Source organism: Typopeltis vanoorti, chromosome 3, assembly GCF_054136105.1.
Source record: "Typopeltis vanoorti isolate ZY-2024b chromosome 3, IOZ_Tvanoo_1.0, whole genome shotgun sequence".
NCBI lineage: Eukaryota > Metazoa > Arthropoda > Arachnida > Uropygi > Thelyphonidae > Typopeltis > Typopeltis vanoorti.
In genome coordinates this window covers 51,794,458-51,814,987 of record NC_143551.1, presented here as the reverse complement: position 1 = coordinate 51,814,987, position 20,530 = coordinate 51,794,458, and the positions used below count along the sequence as shown (strand labels likewise).

The 20,530-nt window shown below is 32.6% G+C and overlaps 2 protein-coding genes across 2 annotated transcripts; one reads left to right on the top strand and one right to left on the bottom strand.

Moving 5' to 3' along the window:
* Nucleotides 1-15,293: 15,293 nt before the first annotated feature.
* On the bottom strand, nucleotides 15,294-16,003 carry LOC150108138 (protein lethal(2)essential for life-like). The gene has a single exon (XM_090415609.1). It carries the CDS (start codon nucleotides 15,960-15,962, stop codon nucleotides 15,351-15,353), a length of 612 nt encoding a protein of 203 aa, XP_090271735.1. The 5' UTR covers nucleotides 15,963-16,003; the 3' UTR covers nucleotides 15,294-15,350.
* A 3,211-nt stretch (nucleotides 16,004-19,214) lies between these two features.
* Nucleotides 19,215-19,841, top strand: LOC150108137 (alpha-crystallin B chain-like). The gene has a single exon (XM_090390413.1). The coding sequence runs from the start codon at nucleotides 19,215-19,217 to the stop codon at nucleotides 19,839-19,841; it is 627 nt and encodes a 208-aa protein (XP_090246539.1).
* Nucleotides 19,842-20,530: the final 689 nt, after the last annotated feature.

The window sequence follows — 20,530 nt, the reverse complement described above, 5'->3', positions numbered from 1 at the left end:
TTCCGATTGTTGTTAGAGTATGGAATTCTGACAAGTGAAATTATTATTATTATTATTTATTTTTTTTATTTTTTCAAATTGAATGGTTATTTTCTGTATTTTACTTTTAAAAGTCATTTTCTAACAGAATAACTGAGCAGAATTAATAAATAAAGTATATGTGAATTTATTTTCCAACACTGAATATTTCTCATTATGTCTTTTCTTAAAGTTGCCCAAGCTTGGTGGGAAAGTATATGCACCGTTTTGTTTAGGGTAAGTGTTATTTCCGGTTTCGAAATCCGATTGCTGTTAGAGTATGGAATTCTGACAAGTGAAATTTTTTTTTTCAAATTGATTCGTTATTTTCTGTATTTTACTTTTACAGGTCATATTCTAACAGAAGAACTGAGCAGAATTAATAAATATATAAAGTATATGTGAATTTATTTTCCAACACCGTATATTTCTCAGTAAGTCTTATCTTTAAGATATCTATCTTATCCGGTCGCCTTTTGTTGTACGTAGGTGTGAAATCATGTGTTTTGTTTTGAACTCTTGGTTTCCGTTGGGAAATTACCAATATAACTATTAATTTTACCTTCGATTCCTTGTGCTCTTAACCTATTTCTGTAAGTAGAATTTATTTGTGAATTATTTTCCCACACTGTTAATTTTCATTAACCTTGTTTGTAGATAACGAACAAATAAGACTTTTAATTCAATGAATCAAAAAAAAAAAATTCTCTGGTTACTTTGTGGCATGAAATGTCACAAGGAAAAAAAATGTTATCTTCCTTCTTAAATTTGTATAACACATATTCGACACCCAATTTGTTCATTTAAATTTACACATTTTATTGAACGAAATATTATTTACAAATTGTATTTGCTGAATCTAACAATACAGAAAATAAATAAATAAACTGAAAAATACATCAAAGGTTCTTCCCAGACTTGTGGAATTGCCATCACATGGTTTTTGACAATGTGACTCTCATCTGAAAGTTAATTTTTCGTTTCGCGTTCATTGGGAATTTATTACTGTAGTAAAATTAAGGGTTGTGTATTTATTTCTTTGAATCCAATACGTATACTTCAGAGAATTATTAAAAGCACAGAATCTTTCGTTATGTTTCCAAAAGCATTTAAAAGTACGCATTATGTTTTCACGTTTTGAGCATCCAATTTCATTTAAATCAAGAACAGGCCTCCCTATTAACTTCGTTAATGTTTTTGATTTTTATCTTCCTTAGGCAAGTAATATATGATATTTGCATGTTGGATCTATCATCCAATCTCTTAGTTTGTCCAAAGCTAGTGAACCAATTTCCCACTTCAGCTGGTGGTTATATTTTATTAACCAAGATTTCTGTTTTTTAACTCTTTCAGGTAATTCTTTCCAACTACAAGGTGATTTTGTCACTGCATATCTTACACTAATTCCATCAGAAATACAAATTTCTTTAGGAAATAAATTTGAACTCTTATTCAACAAAAATTGTACATCAATTATCCCAATGATAACTGAAAATTCGTATTTTTCACCCACTGTCGATTTTTCATAATCGTTTTCCTTCATTCCTTCTTCGATTACTTCATATGGCACCACAAATAAATAGTTATTTATTATTATTTCACTGATTATTAGCTCTGATCGTATACTTTATGGTAATATTCGTTTACAAAATTCTAAACAATTAGAACTTTTCACAAAGATACTTTCAAAGAATTTGTGGCTCACCCATTATTTTTGCATTACCAAACACAAATCACAAAACAGCAGCTGCAGTGGATGAACGATTACCTTAAGTCCAAAGTCACTCAACTCTATGGTATTTTCTTATAGTACTGTTTACACTTACCATCCCTTACCCTGACTGTTCCTTCAAAAATGAACCTTTTGCACAGATGACTCAACGACATGTTTTCACGTGCTGTTGGATATACTGTTGGTGTGTTTTTATCTTACTTTGTGTAGGGAAAGGTAAAATTTGTATATGTGTTATCTGTAGAGTACAAACATTTTCTCTATGCCAAACTTTAAAGAAGTGTTAAAGTCACATTTTGTTGGTTTAATTAGGTGCTTCTCTCTTTCTCTCTCTCTCTCTCTGTAAAATAACCAAATTCTAACATTTGGTTATTTTACAGGATTTTCGATTATGCGAACGATTTGTTTTCAGATCTCAAATAATATTAATAGGTAGCATTAGACAATTTCTAAAATAATCAATACATAGATATTCGTTTTCAACACTTTTTTTCCCTGTCCTGGCATTAATTTCACAGTTGTGATTTTTTTTTTAAATAATTAAACAGAATTGCATTAAGATATAAAGTTGTGGATTTAAATATCAAGATCTAATCAGAATAACTGAGTAAAAATTCACTGTGGAAAAACACAACAACAAAAACACACATCTTTGTTCATTTAAGTTTACAAATGCACATTTTATTTTGCTGACATACTATTTACAAGTATATTCACTGAGAAAAATTCGAAACATGTAATTACTTAAAATATTTCACAATATTCAGTTTAGATTCTTAACATTTTCCAAAGAGTTCAATGAATAAAATTTTTGTTACTCACTGTTTCTTGGTTACATTACATCAAAATAGCTGGTCATGCAAAAGAATTTTTAAATCAGATACCATGGTAACCACACTTCCATACGTTTGGTATTGTGTCAGTCTGGAAATGACACCATGCCTCACTAAACATTCCATGTATTCTTTTGTCAGCAAATATACACAAACAGTTTTTCTAAAATGTTCGTAAATGTCCCAAAATAAAGAATCTTTATCGAATTGGATAAAATGTTGAAAGTCTAATTTTACCATTGATGAATTTAAATGTTGGGCGATAATTTTTCCCATTATACGAACAAATGGTAATTCAGTTTCCAAAAATAGTAAATGATTATCAATGTCGTACATTTTTGGTGAAAATCTCTCAGCTTCTTCACAACTAATAGAAAAAACCTTACTTCCATCAACTCCTGTATTATCAAGTATTAGTTCCCCATCTTGGCATTTCAGAATATAACACTCACCAAGGTCCATTTCGTAGTCAACTCTTCTTTGCAAGTAGCCGAGGATATCAGACCACTTCCTGCATAATTTTTCCCAAGTGGTCCTGGATAAATACATCACAATGTATGTGTCTTCTAAAATAATAATCGGTTTCTATCCTTTTAGAGCTAGGTGAAGAGTTTTGTCTCGTGCTATTTTCCTGAAGAAAGAAATTTTCAATGACTTTTGTGGCTCACCCATTATTTTACTTTACTTTACTTTCCTGGATACCAATCACCACAACACAATACGATAACTTCACAGGATGAACGAATTGTTATAACTGCAAAGACACTTGACTCGTTTATTTTTTCTTATAGTACTGTTTACCTGACCCTTAACCCTGACCATTCCTTCCAAAATGAAACTTTTGTGCAGATGATTCACAGACATGTTTCTACATGTTGTTGGATAAACCATGACGACAATGACGGATGTGTGTCATCCTGGAAAAATTCCAAGATATCTTATCTCAAAAACATCACCCACAATTCCATAGCCAACAAAACATGACAACAATGTCGTTATGTGTTTGGATATTTCTGGGTAACATATGTCTCTCATTCTGTGATATCACAGAGGGTGACAGATGTCTTCCCTGCAATGCTCCCCCCACCTAACCCCATCACCCTAGTCTCTCACCATCCCCATCTCCTCCAGAAGATGTCTGCTCAGCCAAGTGGAGATGAGTGAGCTCATCGTTTGTGGATATCTTTTAGTGATGTCACCTCCAGTTGATACTGATAACTTTTTTTTGAAAAAAAAAATTAAAAAACGCGTTTTTTTCCTAAAAAGTTATCATAAAAAACGCGTTTTTTAAATTGTTATTCCCAAAAAAAATTAAAAAACGTGTTTTTTTATTTTTTTTTTCTAAAAAGTTATCATAAAAAACGCGTTTTTTAAATTTTTTTTTCACCCAAAAAAAATTAAAAACGCGTTTTTTTCCTAAAAAGTTATCATAAAAAACGCGTTTTTTAAATTTTTTTTTTCCCCAAAAAAAAAAATTATCAGTATCAATTAGAGGTGACATCACTATAGCGGTTATATGAATAAAGAATTAACCAATATTTAGATAAAATAAAGCGAAATGAAGAAACAGAAAGAGAATTAGTAAAAGATTAGAAGACAAAATAGAATATAAAAGAATAAGACCCATAGCTAAAAGAGAACTCAGAAAAAGACATAGAGAATCATGGAACAAATTTGTTTCTAATTTATTTAGAACATGATTTATATAAAATAAGACCCAATGTATATACGATTTTGAAACAATGAAGTACAGATATTAAAGAAAACGCAAACTTAAACACCGAAATGAAATTAGAGGAATTTCTAAATTTCTATACAGAATTGTATAGAGATAAATATTTTAAAAAAGATAACTGGCAAACATTTATTGAAAATGAAAAAACAAAGGAAGAATTAGAAATCAGCCTGAGAGAAACAAGTAATGGAATATAATCTGAAGAAGATCAGTTAGATTCAGAATTATATAAATATGCAGGAATAAGGTTCAAAGAAAGAATCGTGTTATTTTAAAATGAAATCTATTCAACAAGTAAACTGCCAACATAATGGAAATAAAGCAATTGTGATCCCTATCTTTAAAAAAATTTGCAGAGATGACCCTAAAAATTATAGAGGTCTAGGTATTCTAAAATCCTATTACAAAATAATATAGAGTTGAATTTTAAATAACAAATTAATAAAACATTTTATAAAGTTTATTATGTTTATTGAAGCGTGGACATACCTTTCATCTTCCGTTAATACTAATTTGTCCTTCCTTCGCTTTTCCGCTTCTGCCATTCTTTCATGCACATAACGACGATGATTTGGAACTGCGTTAGAATACATTGTGATTCTTGTCCAAAAATACAATAAATGTCAGAAATATCGAATTTGCAGAACTATGAGAAGTACAGTAAAGTTTGAGATAAATTGCAACTAATTGAAAATTTGTATGTCTTACCTAAAGTTTGTCTTCAGAAAAGATTTCGTCTGATGAGACGCATCCGACTGCCACGAGTTTTACACAAGATATGAGCCGTGGTACAAAATATTTGACATCACATCATCCTGTTGCTTATATTTCCAAATGACGAATAGGCGCTAAGCTAGCCTAAGATTAGTCATGCTTAGTCACCTGGACAATTATCAATCCTGGAACACGTGATTCAGACTTCTTTTGCATTCAACAATACTTCTTATGTAAACTCTTCGAATTAATATAATATTAAAATATTTTATACATTATTTCAACATTTTATATTTAATTTATTATATAATAAATATTTTATATATTTCTTATGTTTGTCCTTTATGTTGAAATTGTGGCAAAATCTTGTAATAAATGTGTTGTATAAAAAATTTCTCATTATTTTTAAATAAAATTTAATTTCTGTTTGCATTCACCCCTCATAAATTATAGGATTTTACCGTTAGAGTTCCAGTAGGTGGTGCTGATTAGTACTATGAAGACTCATTCAGATTTGACTAAGCGATAAAAGTCAGTTTTCGGTGAGTTCTGATTTAAACTGTGCGGGTTAAGGGAAGCAATGTGAAAAATTCCTCTACAGCCAACAGCCGTAATCTCAATTGTGTAATGAATGTATATTAACATTCTCTGTAAAATATCGACTCTTAATATAAAAGTGTTTTTATTGAAAGTTGCTGAAATGATTCTAATGAATGTAACCGTGATAATTATAAATAAAATTACATTCCAAAATTTCTAATATTAAAGAATTCTGTTCGTCCATCGCGAAACGGCCGTTTTGTTTAATGAAACTTGAACCGGAATAAATTTAAATAAAATAAAAATAAATTAATTTTTATTTTAATCTATCTATTGGCCTGCCATTGTACTGATACTCTTAATGGAAAATATTTCTTACCTTTGGTAGGTTGGGCTGATATAAAAACCTATTAATATCATTTATTTGAGGTCCATTGTTAAGTGGAATATAGGAAACTCTACCTGGCAAAACGAAAAAAAAATTGTTAAAATTCATGGACTCGTGGATAATCTTGACTACGTGAACATCATATTCGTATATTTGAAAAATAGAGAAACCAAAATATTACAATTCTCTCTCTCTCTCCCTCTCTATCCATCTTTCCCTTCCCCACTTTGGAATAGTAAAAGCAACAGGACTTGTCATCCTTTTGCGAGAAAGATTCTAGAAAATTGACTTGTATGTCAACAATAGAATCCCAAACAATATACTAGAAATAAATATTTTGGTTCTTTTTTTTAACCAGCAATTGTTGTTTTCAAATATCTGATATCTATTTGCATTTCCAGAACGATGCTCTCACCTTTTCCTGATGTTTCGTGATGCCTCGCATGCCGCTTGTATAAGGTTTGGAAGTTTCAAGCACTTAAAAGAATTAACACGACTTAAATCCACGCTTTCTTTGCATTCAGCAAATTATTCATGCGAGTCCACATTTGTTATTGCATCAATTTAAGTCATACATCAAAATAATAATAATAATAATAATAATAATAATAATAATAATAATAATAATAATAATAATAATAATAATAATAATAATAATAATAAATAAAATATATTATTATTATTACGGGCAACTCCAAGGAGTCGACAGACTCATCGAGTGAGGCCCTAACATCATGTCAAGAAAAACTATTCAACATTCACACAGTATCTATCATACCTTGCCTTGAACCCATTCACGGTCGTAGCACCCACAACACACTCTGGCAACTCATTCCACACATTCTTCTGGATTAATCTTATAGAAACCCTTCAGTAATTTGAACGTCTCAATCATATCACCCCTCTTCCTCCTATCGACCTATTTCTGTAATCCACAATTCTTCAACCTATTCTCATATGGTTCATTCCACAGACCTGCTATCATCTTGGTCACTCATCTCTGAATCATCTCTACTTCCTCCCCATCACGAAGAATCCCTGACGCCCATAACTGGGAACAGTAGTCTAGATGGGGTCTTATCAAGACTCGATACAGAGGAACAACAACTTGTTTGTCTCTGCATGTTAAAGTATTTTTCAGAAGCCAAGTGATTTGATGAGCTGATTTAGCCACTTTTGCAATGTGCCCCCTAAACTTCAATTCCCTATCCACCAACACTCCCAAATCCCTGGCCTCATCAATCTCCTGGAGTACGGTTCCACCAATGTGATATACTGCTGTTCTTTTCACCCCAAAGTGCATAACCTTACACTTTGCCACATTAAACTGGCATCCATTTTTCCTAGCCCAGTCCTCCAAACTCTCCAAATCATCCTGTAAAATTTTGACAACCTGTGCACTCACAATTCCTCTACCCAACTTGCATCATCAGCAAAGAAGTGAACACTTCCTCTCAGATCCCTACCTATATCATTGATGAACAAATTGAAAAGCAGTGGTCCAAGAACAGAGCCCTGTGGCACACCACTAGTCACAAGCCGTCTTTTAGCCTCCACTCTTGAATAAACCACTCTCTGGCATCTCTCCATCAACCACCCTCCTATCCATCTCACCAATTCTATATCCATCCCCATCTACTCCATTTTACTAATTAGGGTTCCATGTGGTATCCTGTCAAATGCCTTGGCAAGGTCCAGTAGAATCACTGTAAACCCATTACCCTTATCCAGTTCAGCCGTCACTGTGTTATAAAACTTGAGCAACTTACTGAGGCATGATCTACCCTTCACAAAACCATGTTGTCCCCTATACAATATCCCATTTTCATCTATCCAATCCTGTATTCTTTCCTTTACTAATTTCACTAAGACCTTGACAATGATTCCTGATATGCTAATCGGTAGGTAATTTGCAACAGCAGTCTTGGAACCACCTTTATGCATTGGAACTATTTTCCTCTCTTTCCACCTCCTCGGGACTAACCTAGACCGAGACTCAAATTAATCAAAATGGTCACGTGTACTGACAATTCTTTAGCCGCTTTTCGTGCGACACGAGCTGGTATACCATCCAATCCCACAGATGTATTGACATTGAGGTTCTGCAATAGACTACTCACCTCCACTTCATTCACCACAATTCCCATATAATCTACTGGTACATTCGTTTCTGCAATGTCACCACCTGGATGATATATTCTTGCAAAGTGCTAACTCAGTAACTCAACTGTATCAACTGATTCGGGTACCTCCCTACCATCGGCATTCTTTAAAATGATTCTGCCATGTATATTTTTCCTTTTACTTGCAACATATCGAAAATCTGTTTAGGATTGTCTTTAGCCTGCATGGCCAATATTCTTTCGTAATCCTTTTTCGCTTTTCTTACAACACTCGTTACCCTTCTGGCCTGCGCTTTATACCGTTCATATGTCTGCCGGTCACATTTCTCCTTTAGTTGTTTCTTTTTTTGCAGCTCAAGCTTAATGGTGTTATTCATCCATTTAACCCCTACTTGATTTATTATTCGGACTCTAAGTATACAGTCAGCCATTGCTTCATGCACAAACTTCTTAACTGCTTCGCATGCACTATCAACGTCAAGAAAGTCAAGTTTGCGCCTGCAAGTAGTTCAAATCTTAGGCATCTACAGGAGAGGCAGCAGTTTACCATCAAGTATATGCAAATACAAAGAATGAAAGGTGTTAAGTCCCGTGTTTAACTCATTTCCGTTAGGCACAATTGACTGTTCTCCTCTCAGATAAGTATGGATGTATCTTGTTTGGAACTTGTAGCAGAGGAATTAACATGAAAAGTATATTATCAGATCTAATGTTCAGTTACAATACGAAAATGACTTAGCATTATAAATTTCTTTATAATGAAGACTCAATTTTATTTCCTAAAGAGATTTGTATTTCGGATAGAACAATATTTTTCAAATTGTAGTCTCCGACCCGAATTTTGATCACTCGATGCAGGGTTTTGACATGCTTCTGTATATATATATTTTTTCAATCTGATTGGTTGTTTTTCTTTATTTTACTTTAAATCTTGCGGGGGTTTTTTTTTTTTCGTTCCCGGCATTAATTTTACAGTTGCGATATTTATATATATTTTAACTCATTTATTATATTAGGTATTTTTTTTTCAACACAAATAAATAATATTTTATTCTTATTTCAACTAAATATGTTATCTTTATTACAGTTCTGTACAACTTCCAAAGATTATACTTCAGAATCCCTTATTTTTCTTTTGCTTTAGTAAGTATTGAGTGAAAGGGAATGATTCAAACTAGGGCTGGAAGTAAAGTCACCACTTGCTATTCTGTTAATTTTCCAAACGTAGTGTGACAGTTGCCCTAAGGTAAAAAATGCTGAAGAGTGGTGTTCAACCTTTTTTACTACGCGAGCTACTTTTCTATAAAAACTTATTTGGCGCTTTACTCTGTTATATAGATCACGTTCCCCCAAATTGATATCGGATTACGGACAAATAAACAACTAAAAAAACTAATAAAATAAACGACTAAAAACTTTATTTGTGTATTTAAAACTTTATTTATCACTTTTAATTATTTTAATACAAAAAAATATATTGGAATGAAATATTTATTTCTCTATTTTGGAAAACCAAAGTTAGAAAAAATAACACATTGATTACAAACTCGCCAATTGCAGGAATTTCTGGTTGATTAAAAAAAAAAAAAAGTTAATCTGAAATTTGGCATTGTTTGGACCTCGCAATATTTTCATAGTCAAGTTGATATGAAGAAGTGGCCAATCGCAGACAATCATCCAAATGATCATTTGTAATTTGGTTTCTTAATTGATTTTTTATGACGGTCATATTTGAAAAAGCGGATTCTGACAAGTATGTCGATCCGAAAGACGACAGAATTGTTCGCACAATATCAGTTAATATTGGGAATTTTTCATGTGCATACTTCCAAATGATTTCCTTGTTTATTGATTTTCAATGTAATCTATTCTAAATGTTTATTATCTCAAGTTGTACTTCAGCTTGGTTTATATCAACCATCCCACTAATTTTATTTGAAATTTCTGTAATGTGCAAGTTTTCTAGAAATGGATTATTGACAAAAAATACAATCATTTCAGTTTGATTAAAATCTTCAAATCTTGAATTTATTTCTTCCTCAACTAATTCTATTTCACGAATAAATTCTTATAAATCATAGCGAAGCATTTCTTGATTTTGTTCAAAAGTCTTTAATAAATATGGGAAATGTCTAAATACGCGGTCATTTATATTTTTCTTTAATAAAAGTAAGTATTGTTGGAAAGTTTTTATTCAACTTAGCATGTCAATTAAATTTTTATCTCTACCTTGTAAATATAAATTTAAATTGCTTAATTTCGTAGAGAAATCTACTAAAAACGATAAGTGTAACAACCATCGTTTATCACTCAATTGTGGATAAATATCAAGAAAATGGTTATATCGTTAATTAATAAAAGAAATATTTCTAAAAATTGACTTCTGCTGAGCCAGCGAACATTATTGTATAACAGAAGTTCCCTATCGTCATCTGCCTGTAAATTAAATAACCGACGTCGCATGGCTTTCCCTCGAACAGAATTTATAATTTTTAATGTAATATCCAAAACATCTTTTCTGTTTAATCTTTTACTACACTGTACTTATTGGTGAATAATACAGTGGTACGTTAAAAAATCTGGATATTTGTCATCGTTTTTACATAATGAAATGAAGCCTGATTTATTACCTATCATTGCAGAAGCACCATCAGTAGTAATAGACACAAGTTTAAAAAGAGGAAGTTTGTGTGGTTTCACAAATTCATCGAATGCCAAAAAATGCCTTCTTTCTAGTCCTTCCCAACAATGGTATAATTTTCAAAAGTTCTTCTTTACTTGAATAATCTTGAAATACCATTAACTGAGCAATATCAGTGAAGTCGTTTGATTCATCAACTTGTAATGAAAACGCAACACACACTGGGTGAATGTTTGACATTAACCTGGCCTGAAAACTTTTCTCCGGCAATTGGACCTCTTCCTTTCAGCAATTTCAAACCGTGTCTGCAGCCTGGAAGTAGTCTCCCTTATTAATTTCTCAGTAGTGATATATTTTTTTTACAATAATTAAACAGAATTGCATTAAGATATAAAGTTATGGATTTATATATCAACTTCTAAACAGAATAACTTAGTAATATTTTCAGTGTGGAAAACAACATCAACACACATCTTTCTCACCCCTTATTTTATTTTACTGGACACAAAACACCACAACACTATATGATAGCTGCAAGGGATGAACAATTGCAGTAGCTGAAAATGCACTCGACTCAATTGTTTTTCCTTATATTACTGTTGACCCTACCTTACGCTGAACTTTTCTTCAAAAATGAAACTTTTGCGCAGATGACTCACGGACATCTTTTCGCATGCTAGTGGATATGATGTTGATGTGATTTTATCTTATTTAGTGTGGCGAAAGCCAAAATTTGTATTTGTGTTATCTGCAGAGTATGATCCTTTTTTCTATACCAAAACGTTTTAAGAGTTTAAGTCACGTTTTTGGGACTCTTAAATAATCTGCTGTATCTCTAAAATAACCAAATTCTAACAGTCATACTTTTATTCCAAACTTAGAACAAATATACTGGTCTGTTGGAGATATCTACAGATATATTTATCCTGTCTTCTCACTCCCCAAAATTTGTATTTGTGTTATCTGCACAGTATGATATCTTTTTATTTCTGCACAGTTTTTAAGAGTTTTAGTAATGTGATGGTTTAAAATATCTACTGTCTCTCTGTAATATAACCAAATTCTAATATTCCTACTTTAAATACGACTGTTATATTCTAATCTGGATGAGGTATCTACAAATATAGTAATAAAATTGTCACTTTTCACTTCATTTGTACTTTATTCACAAAACCACAATTCCGTTATTTGCTACGGCCAATGTTTTAATTCCTCCACACTAGAAGAGTATAGGCAATAAATTTGTGAAATAAGTTTTGACTCGCAATCACTTGATTTTTAACTTTTATCATGTAGAGTTGTGTGAAAAGAAAAGAAAAAGTACCCTCTCTTCATTTTTGAAAACTGCATCAAGAGTTTCTAATATTACTTGCTCTTACAGCCTTTTGATGTTTTCAAGTGCTTAATTTTGTCACTCATATGTCAAAAATTGTTGGGATGAGAAAAAACGTTCATAGCAAATAAGACATTGGGAGGGGGATGAGTTCTGCCACCCCTCCCTAACCCCCTCCTCCAGAAGATGTGTGCTCAGTCATGGGAGATGTGTGACCTCTCCTTTTTCTAGATATCTATTAGTAATATTACATAGCTCAAACTGATACTGATAACTTTGGAGCTAAAAAAAAAAAAAAGATATGTGCAATTTTTTTTGACACACGAGTGAAAATTTTTGAGATGTGAATGACAGAATTAAACATATCAAAACGTCAAACGGCGATAAGAGCAACTAATATTAGAAACTTGGGATGCAGTTTTCAAAAATGAAAAGAGAGTACTTTTTCTTTTCTTTTTACAAAACTGTCATAAAAGTTTCTGTGACTGTGAGTCGAAACTTATTTCAGAACTTTACCATCCATACTCTTCTAGTGTGGGGAAATTAAAAACAGAGGCCATAGCAAATAACAGAATTGTAGTTTTGTGAATAAAGTACAAATGAACTGAAAGTGACAATTTTGTTACTTTATATGTAGATACTGCCACTAGAATATAACAGTCGTACCAAATTCTAACAGTAAAACTGTTAGAATTTGGTTATTTTGCAGAGAGACAGTAGATATTTTAACCCATCACATTACTAAAACTCTTAAAAGTTTAGTATAGAAAATAAAAAGGTATCGTACTGTGCAGATAACACAAATACAAATTTCGGAGACTGACAAGACAAGATAAATTAATGTTCGGACAATATAACAAAAAGAAAAAGGCAGAAACTTTTATGATTCTTTCAAAAGTAAAGAGAAGGTAGATTTTCGTTTCTTTTCACATATTTCAACATGATCAAAGTTTAAAAACATGTGACTTAACATAATAAGGATAAATAATATAGAAACAAAAAGCAATTTCTGTATCTCAACGAACGATACATGAAAAGTAGATTTTGAAAAGCATATTTGAATTTTATGAGAAATGTATCTCTTATTAAGAAATGTGGGAAAGCAGGGTCAAAGCTACAGAGCAGTTTTCATAAATGCAAGGAAGTCAGCATTTTTGAGGGTTCCATGACCAGATGTGATGCATCATTAGTATTTGTTAATTCAATATCTTGACTTCCAAAAAATCAGTTGTTGAAATATACAATCTCTTTGCGTTTCCGTTATTAAAATACTACTGCAAGATTTAAAGTAAAATAGAGAAAAACAAGTAATGTGTAGAAAACCTCCACAATAGCCATATTGGAAAAAACATAGCCATGAACCACAATGCGAATAATATTAAAGAAACACACAGAAACCTATAAGGAACAAGAATTTACAACAATTCGTTCTTTCACCCTGCAAATCATCTTTAGTGTGTGTGTATATATGTGTTGTGCTGGGAATATATCGTTATAATTCAATTATTTGGGAATTTCAATTTGCATTCAGAAGTTCATAGTTCCAATAAAAGCTATTCTGGAGAGAAAGTAAGTTAATGTAAATTATTATTAGAATTTTTTCTAAACTACATATAACAATTCTTGTAATCCATTTTTATCACCGTTTATTTTTTTAAAGGCCATTTTGTTTTTCATTCAAAAAATAATTCATTTTTATCTCTAAATGCTGACACCATTTCTTCACTCTACACTAAAAATTCCAGTTGCCAAAAATTTTGTAATAAAAATAACATTAATTAGAAAAAAGTAATGAAATTTAAGATCTTAAAATTATAGACAAATCAGACTATTCGGATGATTTATGTATATCGGGAAAAAGTGTTTGTGCTTTAAGGGGTGAGCGGAACCAGTGATAGTCAGTAGTTAATTATTTTAGAAATATGAACATGAAAGAAAAAAATGTGTGTGTGTGTGTTTGAGGGGACAGCAATGATAATTAATTATTCAGATAAGGTCAAAATGCTGCCGTATTTCTTCACTCTAAACTAAAAATTCCCATACACAGGAATAACAGGAACCATAACAGGAATGAAATACCACAAACCTATATTGGAAAATTCGTACTGCCAACTATTGACAACGAAAGACAAAACGTGATGTCAATGACAGATAGGCCCCCCAGCAAAATTCCCAACATTCCATACTCTGTCTTATCACTAACCATCACCCACAATTTCATACACAAACCATTCACTTATCTACATCTCATGAAGCTGACGGCACTTCCAAAATTTACCCAACCCCTATTTGGTTTAAAGTGTCTCAGTAATCACGACACGATTCCTTATATCTAACCATCACCGACAATTCCATACGCAAACCAAAACACACGACATGACATCAATGACACATGTATCCCCAAGGAAACTGAAAAACATTCCAAACTTATGACGTCACACACAATGATGTCAATCATCTTATCAACCAATCACGTTATGATTCCTTATCTTGATGTGGTTTAAAGAGCATCCTAATGCTGTCAGAAGAGTAATTCTTCAAATTACATCCCAGGATTACTTCATCATTTAATGTTACTTTTTTGTTTTTTAAGTGAATTCTCAAAATAAATCGAACAATTGTTATCTTAATTATCATAAAACATCACTTTTTTTCAGAATATCGTACTTGAACGTTGTTATAGAAGTTCTTTTTTTATGGTCTTCCTTGGATTTGTCCAAAAACACATCTTGAATAACATTTGTGAAAGAGAAGGGTGTTTAAGGATCAATTCTCATACCATGTTGTTCGTGTTACCGAGTTCCATTGAAGTAGTACTGATAGATCTAAACGAATATCGGAATAGAATTTAAATATTTCCCGAGATTTATATCTATATATTTATTTCGAAGGAACTGTCCCGTTTATGAATATCATTTCCCTAGTTTCATTATCTAGCATGAAATACAGGAAACTTCTTTCGGTTCCATAAGATAACTTCTTGATTTAAATTTAAAAATATTTTAAAATAATTAGGCCAGCAAATATAAGCGCCTATCACTGACTCAGAACAGTGCGTTACGATCTCGCTTGAATTAATTGCCATATTTTCCTCGGTTTAACAAAACTACAAAATTGCAACATAACAGAAATAACTTGACAGATACGAGTTTTAGTGCAAAATAATTTTATTAGGAATTAAAATTTTCATTACAAATGCGGTTATCTACATTAACCATTTAAAATAACAACATAATGCTATACATTGCTCGACGATCCGCTAATCGTTCATAAAAGTCCCAGAAAACACGCACTTATTCACTCTTCTTTTCCTCTTGAGATTCTTCCCCGGAAACGAAAGACGCTTCTTCCATTACTGTTGGACTCACCTCCGTTTTCTTTTCTTGATGACATTCTTCTGAGGTTGCAGATGCTTCTTGCATCACTATAGGAACCACTCTTTCGTTGGTCTTCAAGGATTCGGGTTTTCTCTTTGATCCTCGGATGGTCAGAACCCCGTCGTGAGTGAGCGAAGAAAGAACAGTCTCTGGTTCTACTTCCCGAGGTAAGACGCAACGACGAGTGAGTCGGTTGCATAAGAAGTCACGTTCACTCTCTTTCTCCTCGTGTTTCGCTTCAACCACTATACATTTGTCGACGATCTTTACGGAGATTTCTTCGGGAGAAAAGTCACATACGTCAAGGATCATCCGAAACTCGCCGGCGTCATTCTTCACACAATCATCGTGTCTACTTTCACGTCGATTGACAAGTCGCTTTGGCCGTACGTAGACCCGCTGATAAGGCACACGTGCTGGCAGATTGTCCTCCAGAACACTTAGGTTTAGCATACGAGACGTCAAGTTCCCGATATCCCTGCAGCAGCGGCTAAATAACACTGGCTCCCAAATGTACGATAAAACCATTGTGAATTCACTTACTGGCAAAGTGATGTAAACGGTTTAAAACGTTTAATAGTTGCACGTACCGATAAAGTCTCGCACTTGTTAGTAACCATCTGCATGTTCCACTTTATATACAGCCTGTACATATTGCTGGAAAGTTCTACATATGACAACACGCAAGACCTATCTAGAAAACGACTGTTCTAGAATATTCAGTTCCCGATCGACTTCGATTGAAGCGCCCTCTATATTAATCTATCGTAATGTCTCTGAGCTCTCTGTTTGTTATGCAAGTAACATTTAACAGAAAACAATGACACTAGAATAATTCTCCTTTTCATGATTCCTCAAAATTAAAATGTTTTACTAGACATTAAAGTAAGATTGATTTATCTGATTTTGTGTATGTATAACTTGCTTAATTTTCTGCTTTGCTATCTTACTTACATTAATTTCTTAATGCTTAACGGTTTTATTTTTTAAATGTATACTCCTCTTTTTTGATGAATAGAAAAATCTCAACAATCCTTCTTAAATTCTTTTACCTCTCCAGAATATAATTTTTATTCCGAAATAAATGAAATAAAAACCTAAAATAATGAATCAACACAAATCAGAGATAACATCAGAATTGAAAATTTTTAGAAAATAAAAGTTCTTTATTTCGATCTTATGATTTCACTTTACATTAAAAATATATCACTGTCTGAGTTGGTTACTTGTCGCAAGAATTCGGTTTCTATCAGTATGTGGTGGATCATTTATCAAGAAATCAATAAATATATATATATATATATATATTTTTTTTAAATCCAAAATTATAATCCTGAAATATATATATATATATATTTTTTTTTTTTTTTTCGAACTGCATTCATGAACACGAACCCAGATGAACTCACCCTCACTCTCAGGGGAGCATGGCTTCAATGGTTTTCTCTCAGGTTTTCTCTTGTGAGAGAAAACTTCTCTCAGTTTTATCTCACATGTTCCTTTTTTTCCTGCTGTATATTGTTCTTTATTTTTGGATCTGGGATCGGGGAGTTAGAATTGGTCAGGATGTTGAATACATCCAAAGCAATAACTTTTGACCATTACGGCAGGTAGTTTGTGAGTTCAACATAATGATCATAATATTGGATAATATTGGATAATATTGAATAATATTGGAACTGGCACTGATGTTACTGGAGCACCTCACACCAGTAGAATAAGACATGTGAACCTTTCTTTAAAAGAAAGCATGACATTGCCCTATTTTTAAGAGTATCCAGGTTACTAGTATTGGCATTTAGATCCATGATTAGGTATTGGTTAGAAATTATTAATTCTTAACAGAGTGCCAGTGAGGGTTTTGATCAGTCCTTGAAGTGTTCTATGGCTTTAGATACTATGGCTATGTGTAATCATGAGCTGCTTTACGAGTTACGTGAAAAATCCGAGTTTGAAGGAGAAAAAATTCCCCGCCTCGGTATTTAGACCGGCTGGGTTATCTTTCTTCCATAAATATTCCTCATATCCTAGATAGGAAGGGAACCCAGGTCTCCCTGAGCAAAGAACTTCGTCCATACCGACTGAACTATGGAGGGAAAGTTTCCAGGTTATTCACTCCTTAACCCACCAGTATTACTAAGAATTATGTGCTATAAGTATCGTTATATGTGCATTGGATTATCGTGAAAAAAAAGGAAAAAAAATTAGTATCTAATTAAAATTTCATATTTAGTGCTGAATGATTACTTTTTTTTTTCCATCTGAGATTTTATCTCGAAAGCTAAATGAGAAGCATAATTTTTCTGCACAGTGACTATCATTGTGAAGTCACTTAACATTTAAAATAATTTTTAGTATAAAAATGTTATTTTTAAAATTTATCATCTGAAACGATAGCCTTAAGAAATATGAGATCAGTGTAAATAAGAGAATTACTTTTACAAATCTTACTTTGTAAAATAAAATATTCCGTGATTTTTGTAGTTAAATGCTTGTTGAAGTCTACCATGAATTTAACACAGGCATCAAAATGCATATGAAACTGTGCATACGAATTCCATAAGAAATGTATATATATAAACTATAAAACATGATTATTTGGGTGAAGCCGTTTCCAAAACAGTAGTTAAAGAAATGAATTTCACAAAGTAGAAAAAGTGAAATACGTGATTCAAGCAATTCCTCAGAATAGACCTTCATGTTGAATATAAAATCTTAGGATCAAATAAACATATTTCATAAATGAATCATTGTTTTAATTGTTATTCGACATTTGTTTGTTTGTTTTTTGTTTCTCTTTATGAATTTTACGTACTTCATTTTGAAATTAAATGAATTCACTCAGGTAAATGATTTGAAAAGGGTGATATGAGATTTTTTACTTTGTTAAAAGAAAAGTATAAATTAGGAAAAAACAGAAACATTAATCATTATTCTGTAATGTTTTCATTAAACAGAAAACATTGCAGAATAATTTAATGGCGCACCCAGAGGGGGAAATGGGCCCCTCCCCAAATAAAAAACACTAGAAAATTTTCTAAATATCTTTTCATAATTAAAATTCATTTGTTTTTTTAATTTATATTGTGTCGTCTCTTCTATTTCTATACTACTTATGAATTAGCGAGCATTGCAGGTGCTCAGTCATAGGTCGCACGTGATGCGTAGTATGTATTCTTAAATCGTCGACTCAACTCGGCCTCTCCCCCCCACCCTCAAGATTAGATCCTAAGTGCACTACTGCAATAATCTATTTTTTAATTTTTTGTATATAAATTTTTGTTAACTTCAAACAACTTCCATTTAGAAGCTGAGCAATGAACTTTCTTTTGTGTCCGTAACATTGCTCAATTTGTTCATTTAAAAAAGTACAACGTTATCTTCCCATGAAAAATAAAATGCAGATAAAATAAATTATAACTAATTTCGTTTGCAGAGAGAAAATTATTGTCAGTAAAAGTACTTTACACTTTTCATTTCAAGACTATTTCACAATCCATGAAACAGGAAAGAGAGAGAGAGAGAGATTAAAATGATAAGGAAATACTAGTATAGAGGGCGCTACAACTTCAAGCAATCGCTTTCGAGAAGTTTCTAGTATAATCTGCTTTCTAGAAGTTTCGATGCGTCATGCTACTGCAGAAAGTTCTGGAAAGAGACACTTTACCTATAAAATACGACTTCTACGCCAGGTTAATGACAATTTCGAGAGCAGTACAAGCAACATTTAAGTATTTTAGCAAGTTGATAACAAGTTCCAGTGGTGCTGATTAATTTGCAATGGTTTTATCGCATACTTTGAAGCCAGTCTTATTTGGCCGTGGCTGTCAGGATATCGATAACCTGTTTTCTCATGTTTTAAGCTTCAGTGTTTTGGAGGACGACCTGCTACCACGCGTGCCTAGTCAGCGTCTCTGCATGCGGCAGAGGAGACGTATGAATCCCCGTCAAAACGGACACACTTCTTGTATGAAGAATGAGGCCGACAAATTTCAGATGAGGCTTGACGTAAGTGACTTTTCTCCCGACGAAATCTCCGTGAAGATTGTCGACGACTGCGTGGTTGTTGAGGCGAAACACGAAGAGAAAGAGAACGAGAGGGACTTTGTACTCCGGGAGCTCACCCGTCGTTGTATGTTGCCTGCGGAAGTTGAATCCGAGACTGTTTCATCTTCCCTTAATCAGGACGGCATTTTGACGATCCAAGCTCCAAAGAAAAAACCCGAATCGCTGAAGGACATTGAAAGGGTGGTTCCGATAGTGATGCAAGAAGAGTCCCCTGCCAGTACTTCGAAAGAATCTCGGCAGGAAAATATGACAGGAGAGGAAGTTCCTACAACATTGCAAGAAGCAACGACTGCTGTTTCAATAGGAAAAAATCAACAGGAAAATAATAACCCGGAATAGACAGAATGTATGAGCGCTTTCCTGTCTTATATTTTTTGAACAAAATATTTTCTTGTTGGTTATTGTAGAAAACGAAATTGTGAGTAGTTTGAAGGACATTGGTCCTTTAAATTTGTATGAATAAAAAGCGTAGTTTGTAATAAAATTATTTAACACTAAAATTTGTCTGTGTCCAGTTTACTTCTATTCATGTTGCATTTCGAAGTGTTGTTGAAAAGTGAAAATTCCCCTGTTTTAAATAATGAACTCTCTTTCCCCTGTTAATTTTTTTTTGTGTATTAAAACAAATATTTTATACATAGTTTAGTTTTGAATGTGGTTTGGCGTATCTTGTTTTTAAAGTAAAAGATAAGTGGTAGACTCACGCACCAGTTTAGTTTAGTACAAAATTTTGTATCCTGAAGAATTTCCGAATGCTTTAGTAACACGACTTAAACAAACAAGAGTGGCGATGGTTCTCTTTGCGAAAATCATTTCTAATTTCAGTGTGTGTGTATATATATATACACTGAAATTAATAATAATATATATATATATATATATTATTCTGTGATCAGTTTGCAAAACTAACCCAGTCAAATAGTTTTATCCTCTTAGTGTTAAAATTATTTACGTCATTCCATACGGACAAAATATAAGTTGTATCCCAGTGAGAGATATCTGAGAGAAATATTCAAGTGCTTTTACTT